This window comes from Porites lutea, chromosome 3, assembly GCF_958299795.1.
Source record: "Porites lutea chromosome 3, jaPorLute2.1, whole genome shotgun sequence".
NCBI lineage: Eukaryota > Metazoa > Cnidaria > Anthozoa > Scleractinia > Poritidae > Porites > Porites lutea.
This window is the reverse complement of record NC_133203.1, coordinates 11,027,251-11,052,044: the sequence shown is the minus strand read 5'-3', so window position 1 is coordinate 11,052,044 and position 24,794 is coordinate 11,027,251. Positions and strand designations below refer to the sequence as shown.

The 24,794-nt window shown below is 38.0% G+C and overlaps 1 protein-coding gene across 3 annotated transcripts; it reads right to left on the bottom strand.

Annotated features, from left to right (window-relative positions):
* Nucleotides 1-1,266: 1,266 nt before the first annotated feature.
* On the bottom strand, nucleotides 1,267-24,665 carry LOC140930462 (uncharacterized). 3 transcript variants are annotated; one of them, XM_073380156.1, is made up of 22 exons: nucleotides 24,530-24,665; nucleotides 20,661-20,828; nucleotides 20,135-20,300; nucleotides 19,626-19,721; nucleotides 18,896-19,008; nucleotides 18,522-18,614; nucleotides 16,331-16,387; nucleotides 15,291-15,405; nucleotides 13,420-13,515; nucleotides 13,022-13,092; nucleotides 12,740-12,830; nucleotides 11,271-11,423; nucleotides 11,032-11,164; nucleotides 10,815-10,877; nucleotides 7,183-7,295; nucleotides 5,967-6,011; nucleotides 4,684-4,794; nucleotides 4,211-4,362; nucleotides 3,889-4,015; nucleotides 3,475-3,548; nucleotides 3,277-3,363; nucleotides 1,267-2,830 (listed from the first exon to the last, which is right to left on the bottom strand). In XM_073380156.1, exons 1-22 carry the CDS (start codon nucleotides 24,560-24,562, stop codon nucleotides 2,684-2,686), a joined length of 2,304 nt encoding a protein of 767 aa, XP_073236257.1. In that variant the 5' UTR covers nucleotides 24,563-24,665; the 3' UTR covers nucleotides 1,267-2,683. The 3 variants fall into 3 exon arrangements, with proteins under 3 accessions (XP_073236257.1, XP_073236258.1, XP_073236259.1); XM_073380157.1 differs by lacking the exon at nucleotides 20,661-20,828 and having other exon boundaries at nucleotides 24,530-24,639; XM_073380158.1 differs by lacking the exons at nucleotides 20,135-20,300; nucleotides 24,530-24,665 and having other exon boundaries at nucleotides 20,661-20,772.
* Nucleotides 24,666-24,794: the final 129 nt, after the last annotated feature.

Genomic DNA, 24,794 nt, shown 5'->3' with positions numbered 1-24,794 from the left:
TTTTCTTTAGATGTAGAATTAAAAGTAGGCTTTTGTACATTATGCTTTTGCTTCCCCACTAAAATGCTCCACCTTAATGCTCCATTTTTCCCACTAAAATACTCGGTCTCCCCCAAAAAGTCTCTAAAATGCTCGGATAATGCTCATTATACAAACAGTTTTTTAAATTAATTTCAAAGTTTACACTTACAATAACGTGCAAGTGTTGCAAGTAACAACGACAACGTGTACAAGTTCATAAATACAACCAAAAGAAACAGCTGTATTAGGTTTTTTGTGAATTTTGAGTTTTAGTCTTCATTTTCTTTAAAAACGCAGGAGCTCGTGGGGCATGGGCTCCTGAAAAAAGTTAATTTCTATTTTATTTTCTCGGAAAAATTAATTTTCGGGGGAAAATGCCACTAAAATGCTCGAATAATGCTCAATGCTTTTGCCTCACTAAAATGCTCGAAAAAATGCCAGCATAATGTACAAAACCTAATTAAAAGTCTTGTAAAACATAAACCCACCGACACTCGAGCTCCATTGCCATCCATATCATTTGCCTAGTGGCAAACCATCTAAAATTTTACATCTACACAGTGTATTACAATGCAGTTGTGATGGAAGCATAGGAATTTCCCTTTCAGTTTCAGAGCAAATACGAAAGAAAGGAAAAAAATCTATTCTGGGGTCGCTCCTATTAGGAGTATCGTTTTTCTCGGGAATATCTCACAATTTTGATTGTGTACCATAGAGAATTATTGGCAGCCTAGTCCCTAGGCGTTCTCGGCGCGGTCAATCCTGGACTCTACCGTGAGCTGTGACGTCACCGGGAGACTTCGCGCGGACAACGGGTCAAGAGAGAACGCCTAGGGACTAGGCTGGATTTTTGGCAAGTTTATTAATACTTACATTATTCTCTGATTCCTCTTCATGTTCTGTTAGATTGAGCCTATTTAAATCAGTGTCATAATTCAAATTTAAGGAGATTAACAATGCATTGAAAAGAGCCCATCCTCCCAAGATGCGAAGATTTTCGCGAGGTAGTCACTAACGAGAATCGAACCACAGGGGAACTCTTCCAAGAAGTGTTCCCGAAAGTCAAACACTGGCATCAAAACCTTAATAGCACGCACTTTTCACGTAACGATGTGTAGTTCCTTTACAGCAAGACGGCTTTAAAGACGAAGCCTGGGTCAATTTTTGTGAAAGTTTGGTGACATTTCAGTCACAAAAACTCTGTTCAGAGCAAGGCTTAACTAGTAAACAACCACTACGAATCTGTTAACTACAGTACCAGACTTTATTCGTGTTTGGTTTTGTCTTACACTGGCTAGCTTAAAGGTACAAACTGAGAACTATTTTCATGTCTGCTGACGCTGTCCTTTCCGCAAACGGAAATTCAATGAAATATTAAAAACCTTTACCCAAATTAGTATAAAATTGTACTTATTCTTAAGTGAATTTTCTATACTCTAGGGTAATCTAACCTTGAGTATTCTTAAAAAAACTAAGCGAAAATTACCTCTAACGTGTAGGAGGCCCAGGTTGCTCAGAAGATGGTAAGCCTAGACAAATTGTTATAAAAAATATCACGTCTAGGTTCAAGTAACTGGTAGATGTTTAAAAAACAGCCTTGAGCCTTTACAACATGTACTAGGAGACGCCAAATGCCAATTTAAAACCCGCCTAAAAAAGACGGGGTAAAACGTTAACCCTTGGCTACACCTAGCCGGTCTTCGAGCAACTGGGCCCTATAATAAGTATTCCATGCTGGTCGACTGAAAGACTGGCAAGTTTCGTGAATCATGAGGGTCTGTAACTCAGACAGTGGTAATAATATTTACAGAAAGATTGACCAGAACAAGAAATATCACATTAAGAGCACAGCAATCAAGCGCTTTAGGCATGTTACCAGAGAAACAGTGACTACATGATTAGCCGATCAAACAGTAATTTACACCCTGACAGACACGAAAAACGACGTACGATGTCCAACATTCAAAACTCTGAGCAGAGACAGAGAGTGACAGGGAGACGTACAGCCAGGATCACATCGAGGTACTAGAAAACAGAAGTTTGACGATAGTTCTTATCACAGTTCTCAGCGGTTTTGATATGGAACGAGGAGAAAGGGTAACCCATTAACCTCATTTGCATGCGTTTCTAAACGCTTGAAAAAAGTCCCGTCCGGTTGTTTGTGACAAGGAAATTTTACTCCCAGGCAGGTAACATTTCATACTCGCTTTTCCCTGTGAGCTGGGGCTAAGGGAAATTTATTGTTATCTAAAAGGTTAACTAAGACAAAGGTGCAACTGCCTCGGACAAGCAAACAAAACTTTTTACAAGCCCTGCATTGGTCTTCAAAAACCAAAATGTACAGTTCTCATTAAAATTCTAAAATGGCTCACGCATAAAACATTTTGTTTTAATCATACACGTAATAAAATATCTTTGTCGAACAGCTTTTGAAATACAAGGGCTAGGTCTCCCAAATTTAAGCGATCCTCTAGTACCTGTTGTTACATTAACAGATCAGAAAATGAAATGACTTAAAAACAAAAATTAGGACTTTTGCTGTCATCCCCCATGGTTTTCTCCAAGCGTTAAATACTTTCATTCAATTTTTCGGCTTTTGGGGGCCAACTTTTAGTGGCAAGCGTGAACCTGCCATTTTACTGTCGAGGTTTGCTAACTCGCATCACAATGTTCTAGAGAGCTTCTTTCCCTGAATAACTTGCTTGATCTCTTGTAAGTCGAGTGTCTCGTACTTCAACAGAGCTTCTGCTAAGCGGTTGTGTTCTTTGGAATGCGCTTGAAGTAGAGACTTAGCTCTATCATATGACTCCTACACACAGAGAAGAAAATAGTAATAAGCATTTTATGGGGTCTGAGTAGTAAATGCCACTCAAGTTGCCTGCTGGACTAACAATGCAGGCACTTTCCGGGGGGGAATGTAAGCACTACCAGGAGGACGTCTCGCCTTATGCCCATCAATCTTTGCCCCACATGTATCTTCTTTTGCTATCAAAATAAGTGGTGACGAAAGGAGATACTGAACGTTTGCCCTCTTAAAAAATACGCCCGCACTGGCAGCGCAGGCTAAATGCATGGGTGGGCAACAAATTAAATGCAAAGAGGGAGACAGCAGTGACAGCAGTCAGTCAGAGTTTCAGATTGCAATTTCCAAAAAGTGTAATTTATGGAAATCCAAAGCTGGAGGCGGACAAAGAATCAAGTAAACATGTGTACGTTACCGTGACTGCTACGCACAAAATGTTATCTGTTACTGACCTTAAGAAGTTGCTTGACTTCATTTTCAATAAGTGCCTGTAACTCAGGGCTCGATTTATCATCATCCTTGATTTGAAGCATTCCGACCTGACAACAAACAACCAAACGTCACATTAATCCAAGGCCAGGTGTTCCGCGTGACATTAAGGTTAGCGTTCTATGATTAAACCACAATATGTAATGCTGAATTATAGTCACCTTTTCGCTCATGCCATACATAGTCACCATGGCCCGAGCAAGCCTGGTAGAAGACTCCATATCACTTGCAGCTCCTGATGATTAAAAAAAAAAAAAAAATTCGCGATACCACAACAAACGTAAAATAACTAAAATCTTCTAATAAACAACACCGCTGAAAAGAGAGTACAAAAAAGCGTCTGAACCCCACTTTATTTTTCGCTCAGATGGAGCACTGTAATTTAGGGTTAGTTAGCCCGACACGGTGCACGATACTAAGATTTTCTAGATGATGAAGATCTTTATAGTCCTAAATCGGTTTCCAAGCCCCTCCTTTGTTAAAGGTAACGGGAATCAATAAGGCACTTGCTTCAGACAAACACTTCCGCGATTCAGAGTTAACAGTTACCCTCTTAAGTCAGTTCTTTCTGTTACCTGTGGTTATATTCTCCTTTCCAAAGATAATCTCCTCTGCAACTCGTCCACCCATTGCTACATCAAGCCTGGCAAGAAGTTGGGATTTTGACCAGTTAAGTTCGTCTTTTTCTGGCAACTGGGCAACCTTTAAAAGAAAATTCGTTTATATTCAGAGAGTTTTACAGTTTGGTTTCAGTAGTGCAGTATTTCATGCACAGATTTCAGTGAGTGTGAAGCACATTAGAAGCACGAAATCACTTACTGCGTGGGAAAGAGATGAGACATGGTGGCTACGAGAAAGATGAAATTATTATCATGTTACCGTTCTGGGAGTACTTACCATCCCTAAGGCTGATCCACGAGGTACAATGGTTGCTTTGTGAATTGGCAAGGCTCCTGGGGTATACAAGGCAACCAGTGCATGTCCTCCTTCATGGTACGCTACCAATTCTCTGTTCTTAGCTTCAATAACTGCACTCTTACGTTCAGGACCTTTAACAAGCAAACAGTAATGAAGGTTAAAGGAGACAAGACACGAGAGATTTTAGTATTCATTGATTCATATCAATAACTTCAGCCACATACCAGGGAAAGAGACAAAAATTTTAGGTCAGAAAACAATCTATTGAATCATTTCAGACAAGGGAACTGAACCGCATTTTAGTTTCTTAAAAAGTGAAAATCGAGAATAGGGTGTTTGTGATTTAGAGGTGCAATCAATTAAAGAATCTTAATCGACCTATAACAAACAGGTTAATTCAAAAACAATATTATACAACCTTTTATACAACCAGAAGAAAATAAAATACTCACCCATAAGAATCTTATCTCTTGCAAATTCCAAATGTCTAGTAGTGACACTCTGGTCTCCTTCTGTGGCAGCGTAAATTGCTGCTGCATTTACTAAGTTAGCAAGGTCAGCACCTAGAAACAGGATAAGATAAAATGATATTTCAAGATAATTCAGGATTGGAGAACCTGACCTCTGAAACAACGTGTTGGACTCCAGGCCCGGTTCCTGGAAAGCTGATAAGTGCTAATCCAGGATTGAACATCGCTATTAAATTCACTGACGAAGAACTTAGCAGCAGATTTCGGTTTAGCCGAAAGACAATAAAATAACAGGAAGAAATCCTCAACGATGATCTCCAGAGACAGACGAGGAGGAACCATGCGCTGTCACCAACATAACAAGTTCTCGTAGCGTTGCGTTTTTTTTTCGCGGCAGTTTTCTACAAATTATTTACACTTCACGCCATATTTTCAAAAGCAGGCATTCGAAAACTAGTTGAACAGGTTTATTTAGCAATAATCTCGGATTAGCTAACCGTGGGATAATTTCGCTCGACCAGATTCCAGTCGACAAAACCTGGAGTCCGACGGAGTCTAGTCGAAAAATGAAACCGAAAGTTCAGTAGAGTCCGCTTGAGTTGCCGGAAGTTTAGTCATGAGATGAAACCGGAAGTGTAAACAATACTTAGAGGAGGGTTGGAAAGTCGTCCGATGGAGTCCATCGGATCCACTGGAAACACATCGATTCGTATAACTCGTTCTTAAAGCAATGAGCCGAAACGAGCACGCTACGCGAATGGCATAACGCGTTCTTAAAGCCATGAGTCGAAACAAGCACGGTACCCACCAGACTTCCGGTTTTCCGATGGAGAGCAAGGGGATACGACTGGATTCTGGTCGACAGTATTGGAACCCCCTCGAACTCCTTGTTAATTCACAATTAGTTGTCTGGGGAATAAGAAATTTAATCGTGGATTAAACGCTAATCGGACCGGGGCCAGTAGTTTAAAAGGTGAATACATATTTTCCCTCAATAGACTGATTCTACCCATGGTTTTGTTTACACTTTTCTCAGTACCTGAAAATAGTTACCCAGTTGGTTCATGCATGGCCCGGGAAACTCTGGCCCGGCGGGGTGGGGGGAGGGGTTGGGGCGAAGAGGGGGTTTACTCCCTTATTTGGCATAATATCAGGGTATTAAAACAGCTCAGTCCTATGTAAACTTTCCAAAAGTGTCACTCCTCCCCACGGGCGCACAGAAACAGAGCTGTGTGCTGTGCTAACACAGACAACATATTTCCTACCTGAGAAGCCAGCTGTACCTCGAGCGAGCACTTCAATGTTCACATCTGCAGTATAACCAACGCAAGACAATTTATTTAACTGCTCACGAGGCGTCAGTAACATTTTCAAAGGGTGGTCTTTTCACCGAATTTCCAAAATGTCCCCTGTAAATAACTTTCTTTGAGGGAAACTGTCATATAATTAGACAAACGTTCTGTTTGTAACAATGAAATCCCAAAAAAAGGCTCTATTGTCTTTAATAAGAAGTGCTTTAAGTTAATATATGCACTACAATTATCTAAAATATTCTTTGGCTAAGAGGAGCAATGACAAAATAGTCTGCAACAAAAATTAGGTTACCTATTTCAAGTTCTTTCAATGATTAAGAGTACTGAAAAGAATCACTGGCAAAAGTTTTCCTTCTGCATATTCTTTTGAAATTGATCTACTGTAACTCTTTAAAAGACAAGAATGAATAGTGACACAAAAGGAATTTGTTCCGATGACAGTGCCCCTTTAACACACTACCTCTTCGAAAACAGTAACAAACACAACAGAATGCTCACAACAGCATTTGAATAGTTTTAAGTGCGATTTGTTCCTGAAAAAAGTGATGTTTGGCAAACACCTTCTGGTTTTTAACAATATCTATCAACAGAAACCTTTTGTTTGATGCATCCCTAAATAGTGAAATATGAAATTACCGTAAATGCTTGAATTAGCGTCTGGGGCGCTTATTCATTTTTTTTAAGGCGAGAGGGAGGCGCTAATTCCAAGGAGGGCGCTTATTTCGTTTATCAATTTTTGGCCTCAAAATGACACTATCTTTATTTCTAGTTAACCCAAACTGTAACAAATAACAACAAGAAGCAAGCGATTGGGAGTAAAGTTTTATGAGGAACTTGATAAAGTGAAGCACCTATGTGCCCACATGGATATTTCTATCGAGGAAATGAGAAGCAAACCCGTACGACTAAAAAGAACATTAATTTTGTACCAGTACGAATGTCACATTCATTAAAAGTACCGTATACGTCTCGTATATCGTACCGAATACTGAAGCTCGCTTTTTCTCGGGGGAGGGAGGAGACGCTTATTTGAAGCGGGGGGGGGGGGGGAAGCTTATTCCAAATTTTAAGCCTTAGGAGGGGCGCTTACTTGAAGCTGGGCGCTAAATCGAGCATTTAATGTATTGCCAGAATTTTGTTACATTGAACAAGAGTTTAAACCTCTCACCTTCTGAAACCTGGACATTCTTGAGGTGCAATTTCAGGATATCATGCCGACCTTTGACATCAGGCATTGGAACATTAATCTTGGTGTCAAATCTACCAGGTCTAACGAGTGCTCTAAGTAAAGGATATGGTGTCACTGGTTAGGGACAGATAAAAATCTTGAACCCAAATAAGATAATCCTAACCCCTGACATCCATTTGAAGAAACATAAGGTATATCATACGGTTTTTGTGATAGAACAGTACAGGCTGTTTTTTAAGTGTATTAGACACGAAATTATAAGTAAGTAAGTAGTTTATTTATACACATAACACCAGAGAGCTTACAATACAAGACTAATTAGGACGGACAAAATTGGATAACCACTACTTTGCAAGCAGAGGCTTCTCTTTTGCATGGCTTTCAGTGTTTAGGAAGTCGTTCGCGTCGCTTGTCAGTCGCATTGTTGGTTTGTGTTAAGTGATAGAAATGACTTAATAAATGCTAAACACCATGCAAGAGAGAAACCTCTGCTTACAGGGTCGATAACCACTTGAACAAACATTACCTATCCCACTGGAACTAAACTTACCAAAACGATAAATTGTCCTGACTTAATAATTAATTACAATGTCAATAATTATTGTTTATGTATAACATTGTTACAGGATGCCAAAATCAGTCCTTTGTCAGTAATTTTAGCAAGAGGTTCCAAGAGCAATGAACGCAATAACCTTCTGAGAACTGTCTACCTTCTCCAAACAAAATAAGCAATATCATCTATTGCAGGGGGGGCTGGCAGCGAGGTCTGGAACCGAGTTTACATGATCGCCCCAGTTAAGAAATTTGGCCGAGTGAGACTGAGTACCATTTTCCTTCAAAACAAATATGGCGGAGAATGCAGACATGGAGGGACGATGAGTTTTTGCTCGGTTTTGAGTTTTCCCGTGTCCAAACATCAAGAATAGGTTTTCAAGAACATTTTTAATGGAATTTTTGGACATCAGGAGGAGTGATGTGTGAACAGTTCATGGGTGACTACACTTAGAGTGATTCGGCATCTCGGCAAGTTCAGTTATTTATAAGCTTCGTGAATTTTCGAGCAACCAGCCTAGTCCCCATCTCTTATATTTTTCCATCTACAGTGGTATTAAGAACTCTCTTCCTTATCCTAAACATATGCTATGAGCTCACTATATTAGTATGAGTCTTGCAACAGTCATATCGGAGTGTTCATTAAACCAATTTTCTACTTCGCTGTTCGTAAGGTTGTTTGTAAACCGAGAGCCACAACAAATATTTCTGGGCGAAAATACAGAATACAGGGCCAATTTAGTAAAAGCCAGGGTAAATTTTCCAGTCACTTTGCTTCACATATACTGGGTCTGTCTGTATAAGCTATTTTTAATATCAGAAGGCTGGGAGGGTTTTACTGAACCTTCAAAACCTTCACTGGAATATCATTGGAGTGATAATCAATAAATTTCCAACAACAGTACTGTATTTAGTAGTTTTGTATTAGATGGTGACTTCGGTTTCAAGTATTTCCTTGAAATTGTTTGTACAAAAATTACCCTGTAGTTCTGAATTTTACTTGAAATGATTATAATGGTTTAGTGTGGGGACAAGCTAAGAGGCTTATCCATTTGCTAATAAGAGTGAGTACATCAGAGAGGGGTATGCATTGAGAAAATCCGTCAAAGGACTGAAGTACAAGAAACAGAAAAAAGAAAATTGAATGTTTTGCAAAGTTTATAAAGAGAGTCAGAAGGAGCTTGAAAAATGTACAACCTCAGTTGTTTGTGTAAGTTATGAATTTGATTTACAACAAAAGCAAACAAGGTAAAATTTATTTTATTTGGCCTAGATGGGTATGTGCTGCTGATTTAGGGTGGTGACCATTTCATCCTTTAGAGTTTTGAACAGGGTGTCTGTTTGGGCTGTGAAGGTTGATGAAGAGCAGTCTATAGTTACATTTTTGGTACCACCATTTTTTCCCCAAGTCTTTTCCATGTTTCTAAGTTTAAAAGCTACCTTAATTCTGTATGCTAAATGAAATGAATCAGAATTATAAAATAAGGTCTCTTGGCTTAAAAAGGGTAGGGAAATAAACAATGTGTCCTACTACCCATACTCTCTTTCAGTGCAAGCCCAGGGAGGTGATCTCACATCTCACACCCTTTTACCACTTGTTGTAACAGCAAAGTTATTGAATGTTTATGGTCTCTGAAAAAGGTTTTTGCCTGCCTCAACAGAAGTTTCCAACTTTATTCAGTTGACTACAAATAAATATATTATCTTAATAATATGATTTTACATTTTTTCCAAGGCGTCCTATGGTGTTTTCATATCCAGCTGGGAGGATTTGAGAGGATTTGATTTCATTAACTACATTTATATATAGCACAGACACAAACTAACCTGGCAGGTTGAGTGATGTCCAAAGATGTAAAAAATTACATGCAACTGTATGGCAAAAACTGATCACAGTGGCCAAAGGAAAGGCAAAAATATAAATGTCACCATTTTCCTGACTTTATAATATTCCTGAAGCATATTTAGCCAGATGTGGTCCTTGTCAAAACATGCAAAGTTGAATATTTATTTTCTGAACCTAGCTAATCCCAACTTTTTTAAACCATAATCTTGTTCCAAGGGGTAGTTTAGTTTTTGGAATTTATAATTTTTCCCTCTTTGTTTGCAACAAAACACACTTGAATGAGAACTCAAACTGAAGGCAGTGTACGTAATAACTGCTGTCATGAAAATAGAATTCCAAACAGAAAAAATAATTACCCTTTCATTTGCCTAAGATTCATTTGTTAGAAACTACGGTGAAGTCTAAATTAAATCACACGAAGAACGAAACTTTAACATATCAACATGTGCAAAATCAAGAGAGAATAATCTCTTGGCAAAATTTATTTCGCTTCTAGTACATAAAGAAATACATGAACTACGAGATTTGACCATGCCACTCAATCATCCAACGCAACTCTTCACAATCAAGGATGAAGAATTAAGAATCTCAATCATCATTTTTTCTCGTCTTAAAGGTGTAGTAAAACCGTAAACAACTCTGACAACTCTTCTACTCGACCACAGCCACCGCACTTTTTTTTTAATACCGCGAAGAGTTAATTTTGGGCCTTTCACTTGAAAATATAAACTCTTCTACATACGTTTTAGAGGGCTGGCCCTTCTTTTAGTCTTGTGGGTCTTCTAAACAGAAACATATAGTCAAAAGGTCGGACATCGAGGAACATGTTCACAAGTCTTGTTCTTCGTTCTTAGCGTAGTAAACCGCATGTAATGACAACCGCAAGACCAGAAGAAAGGAAAACGTAAGCTCCACATTACCGCGGAAAAAATTGGTTAGGGCAAAGTCGAAAGAAAGCAATGACCAACAGACTAAAATCACTTCACACTGTCGAATCGCTGCGAAGACGAGCTTCTTGTTGTTTTTCCCAGCCCGTTTCGCGCATGCATGCTACAGTTCTCGAATGATTGACAGATTTCTTAACTGGGGCGATCATGGAAAGCTGAAAAGCGGCAAGATCAAAGGCCGTTGCCAGCCCCCCCTGATCTATTGTTTATATAAATGAAAACTGCGCCCCTGTTCTTAAATAATAATCTGAGCAGAAAAAACATACTTGTCTAAGACTTCAGGGAAGTTTGTGGCACCAATTACCACAATGCCTTCTGTCTTGTCAAACCTAAAAAGGTAAGTTTAATTCAGAGTTAATCAATACTTCTGCATAGTATTGTACAAGTAATGCAACACATACAACTTATAAGCAAACGGTTTAAAACCTTATATACACGTACTAAACTTTTTAAAATCAGTATATGATCTTTGGGATGACTCACCCATCCAACTCAACCAGCAATTGATTAAGGGTCATTCTTGAGTAGGGCTGATGATCATGTACAATTCTAGTGCCACCAATAGCATCCAGCTCATCAATGAACACTATACAAGGAGCATGCTCCCGAGCAGCAGCTGAAAACCAAAATACATGTACAAATTATTATTTATATATTAAAGAAAAGAAATAAGGTAAGGATAAGCAGGGCTCACCAAAACAAAGAAGAACTATTATACTTACAAAACAGATTTCTGACTCGCGCAGCACCAACACCTACAAACATTTCATCAAACTCTGAACCAGAACAGAAGAAAAATGGCACCCCAGCCTCTCCAGCAACAGCCTTAGCTAGCAACGTCTTTCCTGTCCCTGGTGAGCCAGTCAAAAGTACACCTAACAGAGAGCCATATATTACCTTTCTAATGCGTTACACTAAAGTACATCCTAAAGTCATCATTTGATATAAGTTTCAGTAGTGTAAATCACAATGATTATACTTTCTGCTTTTGCCACGGTACGCTAAATGTAAATAAGCTAGCCTGGGACCAGGCTCCGCAGTGGAGAAAGCGCAAAAAGCGAGGAACGGGAAAAAAAATCGGCAAACCAAAAATCAGTCGAACTCAATCAAACTAAATTGGTCGGATTGTTGTTCGATTTTTTCGGTAATCAAACATAGCCGAACTGGAACTTCTCGGTGAGTTCGATAACCAGTCAAACGAAATCGACGCAATTTGTTCGATTTTGCTTTGCGGAAAGACAAAATGGTGTAAGAATCAGCGAGCATTTTAGTTTCAATTGAATCAGAAAGATTTCCCCTTAGGCAGGTATGAAAACATAAGGACATTTAAATTGACTAAAATCTTTATTACTACAGTAATCGATAAATTCACCGTTAATACTGGAAGCTTGGGCTTACTGTAAAACGTAAACTTCAACTCTGACGAGCTGTAGGTCACCCCCAACCCATAATTTATTACAAGCGGTAAAGTGATCAAACCAATAATTTGTAGGCCCAGGCCTACAGGTCTATGGGCTGGCTACGCCCCTGAAGGGCCAACGCACAGGTATCAGTTCGTGTTGCAAAGTCCAAGTTGACAACCGCCATTATTGTCAGTTAACTTATTTGTTAACCACGCGCCTTGTTTAAAACGAGATGAAACTTGTTTTGTGTACAGTTGTCGAAGCTTCCATTTCCAAAGTTCCATTTTGTTTGATTGCTATTAAAGAGTTTGATTTCTGAACGTTCGATTGTGTTTGATTGGCAAAAGTCTTGGGGGAGTTTGATTATAAAAAATAAAACACAAACAGCGGTGACAAACATGGTGAGCTTTCGCATTTTTATAAACTTGACGTTTCGTGTGCTATTCAACATACATTTTCAAAAGTGATCTAAAGTGACCGTTGAAGATAATGACGTGACTATAATACAAAAATTTACAAGGGGCCTGGAAATGAGATTAAGAATTCAAAATTCTTCAAAATAATGAATACAAAAGGCAACAGCTGATAAAGCATCAGCTTTTCACTGCTGATGTTGACATTATGTTCGATTACGGAACCCAATGAAGGTCAAGCGAAGAATTGGAGTTTGATTGGGTTCGACTACCGAAAGTTCGATTGACTACATGTATGCCGGGAAAATAATATATTGGAAAAAAGTGATTAATGGAACAGGAGTAACACACTGTACATGGAACTTTCATACTTACCTGTTGGCATTTTTCCTCCAAGGCGTTTAAATCTTTCTGGGTTTCTAAGAAATTCAACTACATCTTTTAATTCCTGTTTTGCCTCTTCCACCTTGATTATTAAAAACAAGTAAGAATAATAAGCATGTCACTTCTCTTATTTAGATGCAGGGTTGAGTGTAACTACTAAACGTTAAAACACTGGAAATAGAAGGGATGAAACTTTTCAATAATGGAACAACATGTAAACTTTTCGTTTTCTGTTAATTTGTTTTGGTATAAGCTTGATTTCAATTTACTCACCCCTTGCACATCTGTGAACCGAGTGTTCCTGTCCACGCTATCAGGCTGGATGTCCTTTTGATTTGAGCTCACTGCAAGTTAAATCAAATTCACTGCAACTAAGAATAGTATAACAATATTGGTTTTCCCTTACCCGACCCAGGCAGTAATTAATAACCAAAACATCTTCCAAAGGGGTACATGGAAGCTCCATGCAATGTCTTAGATTTAAAGAATTGCCATTCACTTTCACTGTAGTCTGGACGATTCAATACTGCAAGGGTGAATATCGATGAGACAAGAGCAACAAAGCACTGAATGGCCAAACCATGTCAAACAGGTTACTCAATCAGATCAAAATAGTAATACCATTATGGAATCTGTAAAATTTTTATTTACATTATTATACTTTTACTTACTCTTCATCTGTAGCTGAGCCTCAATCAAAGACAGGATAAGAAATAATGCAATCAGAAACCTGAATGTGTTCCAAAGTTGTTCCTTGAAAAATGCACCTTAAAACCACACGAGAAAATTTAATGAATTTGGTCAAAATTTATTAATGAGTTTATGTTTACATTTGTCAATAATTCATACTGAGCCTACAGTATGTATGTGGTTACTGTAAAATCCATGTACTTCTTAATAAATACAGTTTTTTTGAGTGGATCTGCCATCTTGTGTGCAGTTGTCTCATTTCTAATTCATGAAGCATCAGAGTTAGTGAAGTCACCAAGCACAACTACTCCTCCAGCGTGCAAAGAAAGTAGTGTCCGATAGCCCAGGGCTAGTGGATTTTGCTATCATGCTAGTGAATTCTGCATGTTTTCAACTTGCCTGACGGGCAAGTGAAGTATTTTGAGAAATTCAACTTACAGAAATCGGGAGAAGAGAAGTCTCCGAATCGCCGTCGTTAATCGTGTTCCGGTATACATTTGCATAAATTGTTTTTTGTTGTTGTTTCATCTGACAGTTGAAAAAGTGTTGACAGACCAACACGACTGGGGACTCTTTTAGAGCAAGTACGCAGTTATTCTCTCGGATGTTCTCAACATTTATTGCTAAGCTAGGCTCTAACTAGAATAGCTAGCTAAAATGTCATTTAAAACGAGTATTTCATGCTTTTGAAGTTTTTTTTAAAAATTTTTTTTAGCTCATAAAGTCTGTCTGTTACTGTACATCGATTTCCTGTGGTTTTTGGTTTGACAGAATTTTGATCTTGGAAGCACTGTTTACTGAGATTCATTCACCAATTGCAACACCAGAAATTATTTGCATCATGGCATTAACATTACAACCAATCAGAGGCCGTCCCCAACATTCCGGGGAAACGGGAACATGATTATCGTTGGCGTTTCACAGATGTCTCTTCCCCCGATTTTTTTTTCTGAGGGAGGGGGAACGTCTGTACACATGTTAACTTACAGAAGAACTGTGAAATCAATTCTGCTCATCAAAAAATTTTGAGGGCTAGTTGAAATGACGTTTGGGCTAGTAAATGCTAGCTTCAGCTTGCCCGAATGGCAAGCTGTACATCAAGTCTCACCTTAAAGGAGCTGTGTGACGAAATTCAGCCAAATTAGGAAATTACAAAATGTGTGTTAAATTAAGAGAAACATAAAAATAACCGCTTAAAACTTTAAAGGAAGGTTAAAATAACATAACGGGAAACAACAGATGCCACGGATGGGAAAACTGAAGAACATTGACACCGATTGAAATTAGGATTGTTGAAAACTGGTCAGCCTAACAGTTTTTCAAAGTTGATCCCTGCTGCTTGCAACTTCAAAAATAATGCTCAGGAGACATGTTTGTTTGTCTAGGATCTTTGATTTTGTCATTTAAATTTGCTTACTTTAAGTTCCATAGCGATTGAGGGCAAGTAATTCGCAAAATTAAACAGAATGAACTGAACTGCCGTGACACAGCCCCTTTAATGACATTGACGAGTGCTTCAATAATTTTGTTTTTTTCTTGAGCTTTTTTTTATCACTTAGAGAGTTTCAACACTTGTCTTTCTGTGGGGAGGTGTATAGTGAGTTATAATGAGCCCACATTATGTATGCAGTTGCTGTAAAACCCATGTGCTTCTTAATTAACAATTCTTGAATGAATCTGCCATCTTGTGTGCAGTTGTCCTGTCTCTAGCTGTTTGTCCAAGAACATGACAGAGTAAAAGTAACACAATGTAAGTGAAGGTTGCAAGAGATAGCGCGGTTTGGACTTAACTACATAAAAATACACAGAACATGCTGAATTTGGCAATATTTTTCATAATATTGCCTCATACCTTTTTGGTTTTGCATAATAACATATGTAGGATTGTCTTCAGTTCCATTTGGAATGCCAGATGTTGTCCCTGTTGCTGTTCTCATAGATGGGTTGACATATTCACTGGAACCCATCTAAAGACAGTAGTACAAAAAAAATAATATTATACATACTATTAATATATCGATTTCGCCAGGGCTAAAAGGGAAGCTCTCCATAATATTTATAGTTTGTTCAAAAAAATATAAAATCATGTAATGCTAAGCGGCAAAGGCAACGTCGGAGAATGGTGAAAGACAACAATAGGTCTAATTAGCAAAAAAGGCAACTTCGCACATGCAGCACACTTTTTTGTACATTTCTTTGCCCTTGTTTTGCACGACTACAACATGAAACTTCCAGAGACTTCTTAGTTACTAACACGTTTTAAGGAGAAAATGTCGTAAGTGTTCTCGTTCACTTTTTTCTCACTGCCGCTTATTTTCACCTTACATTGGTGGCCACTGGCATTTCCCATTTTGTCACCGCCGCTACAAAATTTTCATGTTGTTCTTCCAACAAAAAAATGTCTCCTTTTTTTCTATCTCTCACTCTAGACCTCTGTTGCCTTTTTTCTTGTTGAACTTTGCTGGCCTGCTGCCAACTTTCTATTTTTCTCTGTCTTTCTCTTGCTCTATATTCCAAATTTGTGGACATGACAACAATTTAATTATTAGTCTAAACTAAATACTTTAGACAACATGGATAAAGAAACAATTACCGCTTTCCGTTTTCGTCTTTATTGACTCTTTATTTTTCGGTGGTTATCGACTTCCTGCCAAAATAACCTTGAGTTGCATTTGGGTTGCCTTACCTGTTGATTGAGTTTTTTTACATTGGTATGCCTGTGGTGCGGATGGACGGTCACTCGGGCGGGCGGTCGGTCGGTGTATGGTCACATGATTACCAAATTTTCTCGAATGGGTAGATTACTTCATTTTCTTACCAATGGTACTCCGCTACAAAAATTCAATAATGGCCCAATTCCTATAATCTTAGTAGAGGTCAATAGATTCTTACCCGGTTTAAATCTGAAACTGATGAAGGAACAGCAAGCTTGTCAGTTAAGATAAGTGCCTGCAAAATCAACAAAAAAACAAACATGAACAATTTAATGTATCAAGAAATGACATACGTGTAGAAAGGCTGTAAAAAGAAAGAAGCTATTTCTGCTTGTTGTAGAATTGTGCCTCTTCAATGAAGTTTTGATTTTCGTTAGCACAATAAACCTTTCACCACCCCCCTTAGAAACTGTTTCATGCATTAAGACTCTAAATTAACCCTTTAATTCACTCCTAACAGACAGAGCAACAAATTCCTGAGTGCCAAAATTCAAACATGTCAGTTTTGAAAAAATCTGAGAAATAATAAGTATGATGCAAAAGTTCTGGTTTCACCTTTTAGGATTTTGTCCACAGATGCAAAAGCTGGAATGTGGCAAATCATCTCACGATAGCTCAGTCAAGCGGTGAAAGGGTTCATTACAAGTTTTTCTGATTATTTATCAATGAACAATAAATTATTTACATCATTATTTACAATTGAGAAGACAGAAAGTTGAACTTGATTTAGTTCATCAATAGCAGGAGTTGCACAATCTATTTGATTTGTATTTTATATGACACACATATAAATTAAATGATTATAAAACAGATACAGAAATGTAGAAGGCAATAGCGAGGGGGCCTAAAGGAAACTATATAGTTTATGTTAATAAGGCCTACTCAATTACAATTTTTCAAAGAATTCAGGGCTCAAAAAAAACCTTGAATTCCAGCTTGTCCTTCGGGCAAGCAGCTCCCACATTTTGCTGGCCTAGAGCCCCTTCTTGTTCATCTTACTTAATGATTTAGTTAAAAGATGACTTGCTTAGACCCTCGCCCAATGGGGAAAGTGAATTTAAAAGTTACTGGCCCCGGAAGAAAATCTGCTTGTTACGGATGACCATACAGGACTTTTTTCAAGCCCTGGAGATGACAAAAATTACGGCGACAGATACAATTATCTTTTGACAATTTGAGGCTTAGGAAAAATAATTCTTCATAGCTCAGTTGGTAGAGCACTGCAGTGCTAACACAGAACAGTACTGGAAATAATTTTTCTTACTTGAAAAGACATGTGTCCTTTCAAACCTTTATTTTGAAAGAACATAATATTCAAAAATTGGTCGGTCTTTAATTAGCATACCGTATTTACTCAAATAAACGCCACAGCACTTATTAAATTTTTTCACGCCTCAAATCCGGCACTTAATTTGCGGGTGGCATTTATTTGAAAGTTGGATGCGACAAAGAATTTATTGTTTAACTATGATATTGTTATTTGGCTTATTAAACTAAAAGAATTAATGTCTTTTGATTTTGATTTTTATGGGTCTGTGGTACCAAGAGCTATGGCATTTGGTGGCGCTTATTACTTTTTTGTACCAAATGTGGCACCTATTCAAGGGTGGTGCTAATTTGAGTAAAATAATACAGTCATGCTTTCAACCTGGTACGCCTCAAGGCAAGAAAACCCAAGCAAAGATTCTGGGTAACCCCATTTAAGAACCTGTTCTTCACATTGGCGACTCTGCCATTTTCTTTCAAAGAAAGTCACATGTCTATGGAAAAAATAAGTGGCAGTAATACACCAAGACTGCTGCACTTATCCAGAATTCTACACCTGTGGCCAGTTGGTCTGCCATTAAAAGAGTCCAGTGCAAACCTTTGATGTTTAGAATCACATGTTGAAAATGATACTCTGCATGGATGTATCAAGATTCTTAATGAACTTTATAACAAATACAGTTGAACCTCTCCTCAATGGCCACCTTTGGGGACAGTAGAAAGTGGATGTTGTAGAGAGGTTTAAACATGAGTCAATGTATGGACTGTCCGCCAAAAAAACTGCCTGTTGTAGAGAGAGGTTCGACTGTAATAATGAGACAAGCAATGTGAGGAAAGACAAGGGAAGTGATTCACAAAAAGCTCTTAAAATAAGGAATACCCCTGGTATTACTGTAACCTATTGTTACAATAGTCAAAATATATATCTTTACTGAATCTCTCCCCAGAGAAGCTTTGAGCAAACTATTTGTACTGCTGAAAGGTGTGTTTAACGAGTTTGACCTAACACAGAAGCCTTCACAAATTCATTAAAAGAGAGAAAACAGATTTCTTAATTATCATTCTTTTGTTTACAACAAGTAATCCTTACACTATTTACTTACCTTTACATATTCTTTTGTAACAGAATCATCAACTGCGTATCTTCCACTTTCATATCGCTTTATCACATAATTTGGGTCCTCAGTGACTAAAGCCTACAGTTTATAAACAGTGATAAAAACTTAAATCCTGCATAATGAAAAGTAATAGGCATTTTCCAACATTTTGGAATTTATGTTTTTCTCCTAACGGCACAATGTGTAACTCAAAAAGCACCGAATGTTAATAGTATTCTTTACATCGTACCATGATAATTTCAAACTGTATGAAGAAAGAAGACTAAACTATGGAAAAGAAATAATCAATAACTGGAAACAACAAGTAGATGTCAAGTAGCCACAAACATCAATTCTCAAAAGTTACTATTTTTACTGACCTTTAGATATTCAGCTTGTGCTCTGGGGTTGTGTTCCTGAGCATTTGCTTTCTCTTCCAGTTGCTGTATTCGTTTTACAGAAACAGAATGATACCCTCTTCTCTCAATTTGAACTGATAGAGAATAAAGTTGGAAACAAGGTGTTTATAGAACTAAATGAAGAATAATTTCACTCACAGTTAGTTTTGAACTGATTCACACTGTCATAATTATACAGCACAGGACTCTACTTTGCTACCCAAAGTCAGAACTGGTTGACTGGATTGGTCACTTGAAACAAGCTTTTCTCAGAAATTTTGCTTAAACATCTTTACTGCCAAGCATACTTTTTAAAAGCTGAAAAATCAGGCTGGAAAGTCTTGATAAAAAGTGAATTCTCTTGATTTATACTGGACTGGTCTAGATGCAGGTGGCTATAGTTCTGATTACTGTAATACCAGTAGTAAGTACCCTTAGACATTGCACCTTGAAGCTATCCATATTTAGCTATTTTCTACCTCCTAATGAAACTAAATGAAGAACAAGTGTTGGTGTCTGCCCATGGAATCAATTTTGAATACCTGAAGAGTCAGTGAGATAACTTTATGAACATATCACACTTTGTCTTACAATCTGACATAGCATCTTACAGTACATCTAACCTGCGTCAACAATAACTTCTTGACGGAAAGCTGTTACTTGTTGCTGTATTGAATTTACAATAAACATATTTGACACAAGTAATACTTACACGATGTGTGTAACCATGGAAGTTTTGTAAAAGACATGAAAATAGATGATTTGATCCTTGCACGAGTTGGGCTTGATAAATTAAAACTTGAAAACCCTATTAAAAAAAACCATTCAGTAAAGGTAAATGTAATTAATATTCAAAAAGAAGAATATATTAGTCAATTCACAATAACAAGAGCATTGAACTAATTTTTAGTTATAATTATAAGCCGCAGAATAACAAAATGATGTACATGAATAAGCCATACTTGTAGATAAGTTTCACCAAAAAAATTTGAGCCATGACTTTAGAAAACAGTAAACTTTAAAAAGCTGAACCAATCGCTTTTTTGGACACTTGCTGTTCAAATTCACATTTTATCAAACTTGAGCCTAATTTTGACTAGACTTGAAAAAAGATCAATCCTCTAATCAAACAGATAATAATACAAGTAAACTTAAATTTGACAATGACAAGGGCTTGTAACTTATCTGAGGTGAATATTGGATGATGGTTTTGTGACTAACCATGCTTGTTTTTGAAAAATGATTCAGAGGAGATGTGAGACACTTTCCACTGGGTATTGTCAGGTTTATTGCAGCAGCAAACAGGCAGTGGATTGGTGACCTCTGTAAGTATCTCAGCAGGAACTGATGACAAGCCAAATTCTTCAAGAAATGCAATATAAGGATCCTACAAATATGCACATATAATAGACTATTATATAATTTTAGACTTTGAACAATGTTGAAGCTCTAAGTTTCCAGTACATTCGGCATCTCTACTCCCTTTTTTCCTTCAGACAAACTCAGTCAAGCAACCAAGGTTGTCACAAACGATTCTAGTTAGTGGGGCAATGTATGCAGTAAAGGCAGGGAATTAAAAACCTAGGAAGTTATTTTAGCTCTTTCTCATGTAAGTTGGGGTCATGCTCAGAGTAGCTTAGCAAAAATTATCAGTAACAGCGACAAGCAACAAACCAGGGGGACCAAAGGAAGATGCTTACTGTTCATAACAGCACATACAAAATGCACACAAATGACATGCACTCACTTCACATGTTATCTCTGGAACAGACTCTGTAACAAGGCTTTTTTCCGTTTTTGACAAAGTTTTTTTAACTTTTTGTTTGTTTGTCTGTGAATAATATATATATCTTCCAACAGATGTCTTTTTAAAACGGTTTAAGACAGTTGAAACTTGAGGTAGGAATCCCCCAGCCTGAAAAAGAAATAAGTGATAACAGACTTAGTAAAGCCAGCTTAAATTAGTGAACCTCTCATATTGGGGTTAAGTTAGATAAATGGCCTGAAGATGAATGTCTTGCCCATCTGAAATACTGAGATAACTAACAGGTCACTGTCCTGTTCTTTATTCTATTTGATTCATATTAACCCAGCATAGTCAATTGAACATTCAGTAATCAAACCCAATCAAACTCCAATGATATGATTGACTCGGTAATTGAACTCAACCAAAACTTTTGCCAATTGAACACAATCGAACATAGGGGTAATCAAACGGTGGAAAATCAAAGTGTCAACAATATTATTGTACACAAAACAAGTTTCATATTGTTTCAAACAAGGCATTGCGGTTAAAGAATAAGTTATGTGTTAGCTTCAATTTCAAACACAAGTACACAGGCAAGATGACGGAGAGAGCAAAAACGTGAAACCCAGTGTGAAACTAACAATTCTGGAAGCAATGGTTTAAGACTACAAAAACTGCTATTTCACGGTTGGTGTTGATGAAAAGTTTATTGTTGAGAAGAAAAGGGGAGACAGTAACTGATGATGGCAGCGGCCACCAGCTTTATTTGCAACATGAACTGTTGCCTGTGCATTGGCCAATACTGACGGTGTTGTGTAAGTTTTCTTTAGTCACAACAGTCATGTCAAAAAGAGAAATTGCTATTAAAAATCACAACAGTAATACTGCATAGCATGTCTGCTGTCTTTCATCACTCACAGGGCCAAAATAAAAGTAACAAACTGAAGATGACATATTACGTGGCACTGTTAAGCTTTTTACTTTTTCTTTTGAAATAGGTGCTCCTAAAATTTTCAGCTGTGTCCCTAAAATTTCGGCAGTGTGCCTAAAAATTTACATCTGGTAGCCCGTGCACCAAAACTCAAATTTAAACTTTGAGCCCTGACTTTGTCCGCTAACTTGTGCAGGGTTAAGTGATCTTTCAAACCATACCAGAATTAGCCTGCGTGCAGACGATAACTAAACTCTGATTAGTACCGTCTGCGAAGCAGCGCAGAGATCCTTGTTCTGGACCCCCAACCGACTCAACGAATTACCGGAAGTGCGTTTCGAATTTCCCTTCAACCTGTTTGGCTATTATCAGTCTTGCGACAAACAAAACAAAGGTCTTTTTTAACTGGCCAATCGTGGTGCGTACTCAAATCTGGGTACACAGCTGGAAGTCCAGAACAAGGATTTCGGCGCTGTTTCGCAGACGGAGTTAACCAGAGTTTAATTTCGTCTGCGCGCAGGCTATACCAGAATAAGCACAATTCAGTCACGGACACAAGAGGAAAAGGCAAAAAACCATGTAACATTGACCTGAGAATTTCCATGAAAATCTTGCTCCACTACCCACCGACCTTTCCTTTCATCTAATCCTAAGATCTTAAAAGCTTTCCTAAAAAACTTTTCCCACCAAAATGAAGTCTACTAAATGCCCAGCAAGAGAAAAAAATGAGGCAAGAAAAGCAAAAAACGAGGGGAGAAAAGAAGGGAGAATTTTGCTTTCTGCACATGCCCAAACTTTGCAAGCTAATATTTTGCAACTGGATCAGAAGGCTGCAAAGTACACAGCCTGTGAACAGCTTTCTGGTAAGTTTTAGCTGTTTATAGCACAACAGTGACCAGAGAACCGCTTGACTAGCTTCAAAATGCATTTTTCAGGAAAATCTCCAAGAGCGAATGGGTTAAGTACTTCCCGTATTAATTGTGACTTTATCAATTACTTGAACAATAAAGATTTTAGTCAGTTGAAAAGTGTTTATGTTTTCACACCTGCCTCACATACATATAAGTCTAAGAGAGAAACCTTTCTGATTCAATTGAGACTAAATACTCACTGATTTTTATACCATTTTGTCTCTCTGCCCAGCAAAATCAATCAACTCAGGTTAATTTCATCTGATTGGTTCGATTGAGTTTGGTAATCAAACTCACTGAAAAGTTCCAGTGTGATTATGTTTGGTTACCGCACCAATTAAAACACAATCCAACCGATTGGGTTCAATGGAGTTCCAGTGATTTTTGGTTTGGTTTTGTTCCCCAAGTATAAATTGCACAGATCAAGGCTGTGCTCTAACAAAAATTGAAGGAAGCCCAGTGCTCTGAAACTGTAAACTCCAGGGTGCCCAGCATATGATTTGTATAAAAAATCTGAGATTTTCTAGTCGCCAGAGGGGAAAAGTTAGGCGCCAGGGGCCACCAGGCTCTGCTAGAGCACAGCCCTGATGGATGCTGTTCAGTATAACTTGTGATGTTTATAATGGTTTCATTCATTTCTAAGACATAGATTTGCCTTTTTAGCTTCTTTCAGAATTTTTTTCCTTCTCCCCAGAATTTATTAACAACAGGGCTGTCAACCCTCCACGTCTTCAAATATTGAGAATTGATGGGGAAGGGACAATAGATGACATCATAATGTACGGCACATTACGTCATTTGTGAAAAAAACGCGCAAACAAGATGTTGTTGGAATTTGATGTTTGATGTTGTTGGAATTTTTGTAACATTTGACCTAACAGGTTTACTTCCCTCCAATCACATTATTGCCTATATTTCAATGGCATACCGGAGTTTGTGGGGAAAGGTTCGATGTTAACAGTAAAATAAGCTCAAACAACGCAAAATACTTAAAATTCAGTTGTCAGAAAGTTGAATCTACAAGAAATGACAAACTTTGGCAATTATCCGAGAGATTTCAGACTCTAATCTGGACACTGGGAGAAACGGTTCAAAATCTGGAGTCTCCCGGATTATCCGGGAGAGTTGACAGCCCTGTAACAAATGTCTGACAAATGACCAGAAGAAGTGGGGAGAGTGAAAATAGTCACGCTTGGAAGAAATTGACCAAGCCATTTTCTGGCATAACTACAGAATGCAGGGCCTACTTTTTAACAATTATGTTTTCGAGTAGCTCAGTGACTTGTCAATGAGGTAAAAATTGCTTGGTGGAGCGGCATTCCCGACTGAAGAGCCACCAAGTCACTAAAATAAATACTTTTATCATTCTTTTATAGGACTCTAACCTAACATGACGAGCCACCAAGCCACCTCAATATATAACTTCACTTGTTCTGCAAACTTGTACCTATATACCTTAATTGCTATCTAGCACTTTAAAAAGTAATATGTTTATTTTTCTCGTACTTTAAATAATCGTGATGACTAGTAACATAGTGAGCCCCTGAGCCACTTCCGTGAAAAATTATCCTTACATTTTGGCCCTGCATTCTGAAGTTGCTCTCATTCTCTTTAGTCATGTTATGAACATTTACGACACAAAGCTAACACAGATTTGCTCAAGTTACGTTTGCTACAATTTTTGTCCCTGAAATGTCTAATTTGCATTGAGACACAACAAACCGAATGTTGTAGGATGACCGGCCCGTCCGGCCGACCGCCCTGGCCTCGCGAGCAACTTATATCGCGCATTGAACTTCTGCTGTTGCTGTTCTGTAATAAAATAATAATCTGTTGTAGCGATTTCATACAACAAGCTACTCAAACAATTATACACGAGAACATAACAAATTCTGAATACATCTCCACATATTGTCTTTCAAAAAACAAACCCATGAAAACCAGCACGAGACTCGAGACTTCGCAGCGTCACAAAATTCGTAGTTAAGATTGTCTCATTTTTAATCAGCACAACACTTACAACCTACCTGAGGACTGACTCCAGAGGGCGAGAACATCATGCTGTCGACAAAAACGTAAAAAAGGCAATTTTTGAACGGAATATACAAAATGTAGTTACACAATTTTAACACTTTCTACTTTTTCCTTTCATTTTCAGTTGCATCATGGGTTTACACGGGTTGTCCGCTGTCTCAAATGAACGTGAAAACGAAACACCTAACCTCGCCCCCAGGGTCTTCTCGTTCCCCCGCCACCCCATATGCCTAAAAGGTTCTAAAAAACTGCCAAAAA

Bases quoted from the DNA above. Each gene is read 5' to 3' on its own strand.
- LOC140930462 (XM_073380156.1), bottom strand. From the start codon at position 24,562: ATGATGTTCTCGCCCTCTGGAGTCAGTCCTCAG. The intron at 18,615-18,895 runs GTCAGTAAAAAT...TATAAACTGTAG, and splicing joins CACAAGCTGAATATCTAAAG to GCTTTAGTCACTGAGGACCC. The intron at 10,878-11,031 runs GTGAGTCATCCC...TTACCTTTTTAG, and splicing joins TTGCTGGTTGAGTTGGATGG to GTTTGACAAGACAGAAGGCA.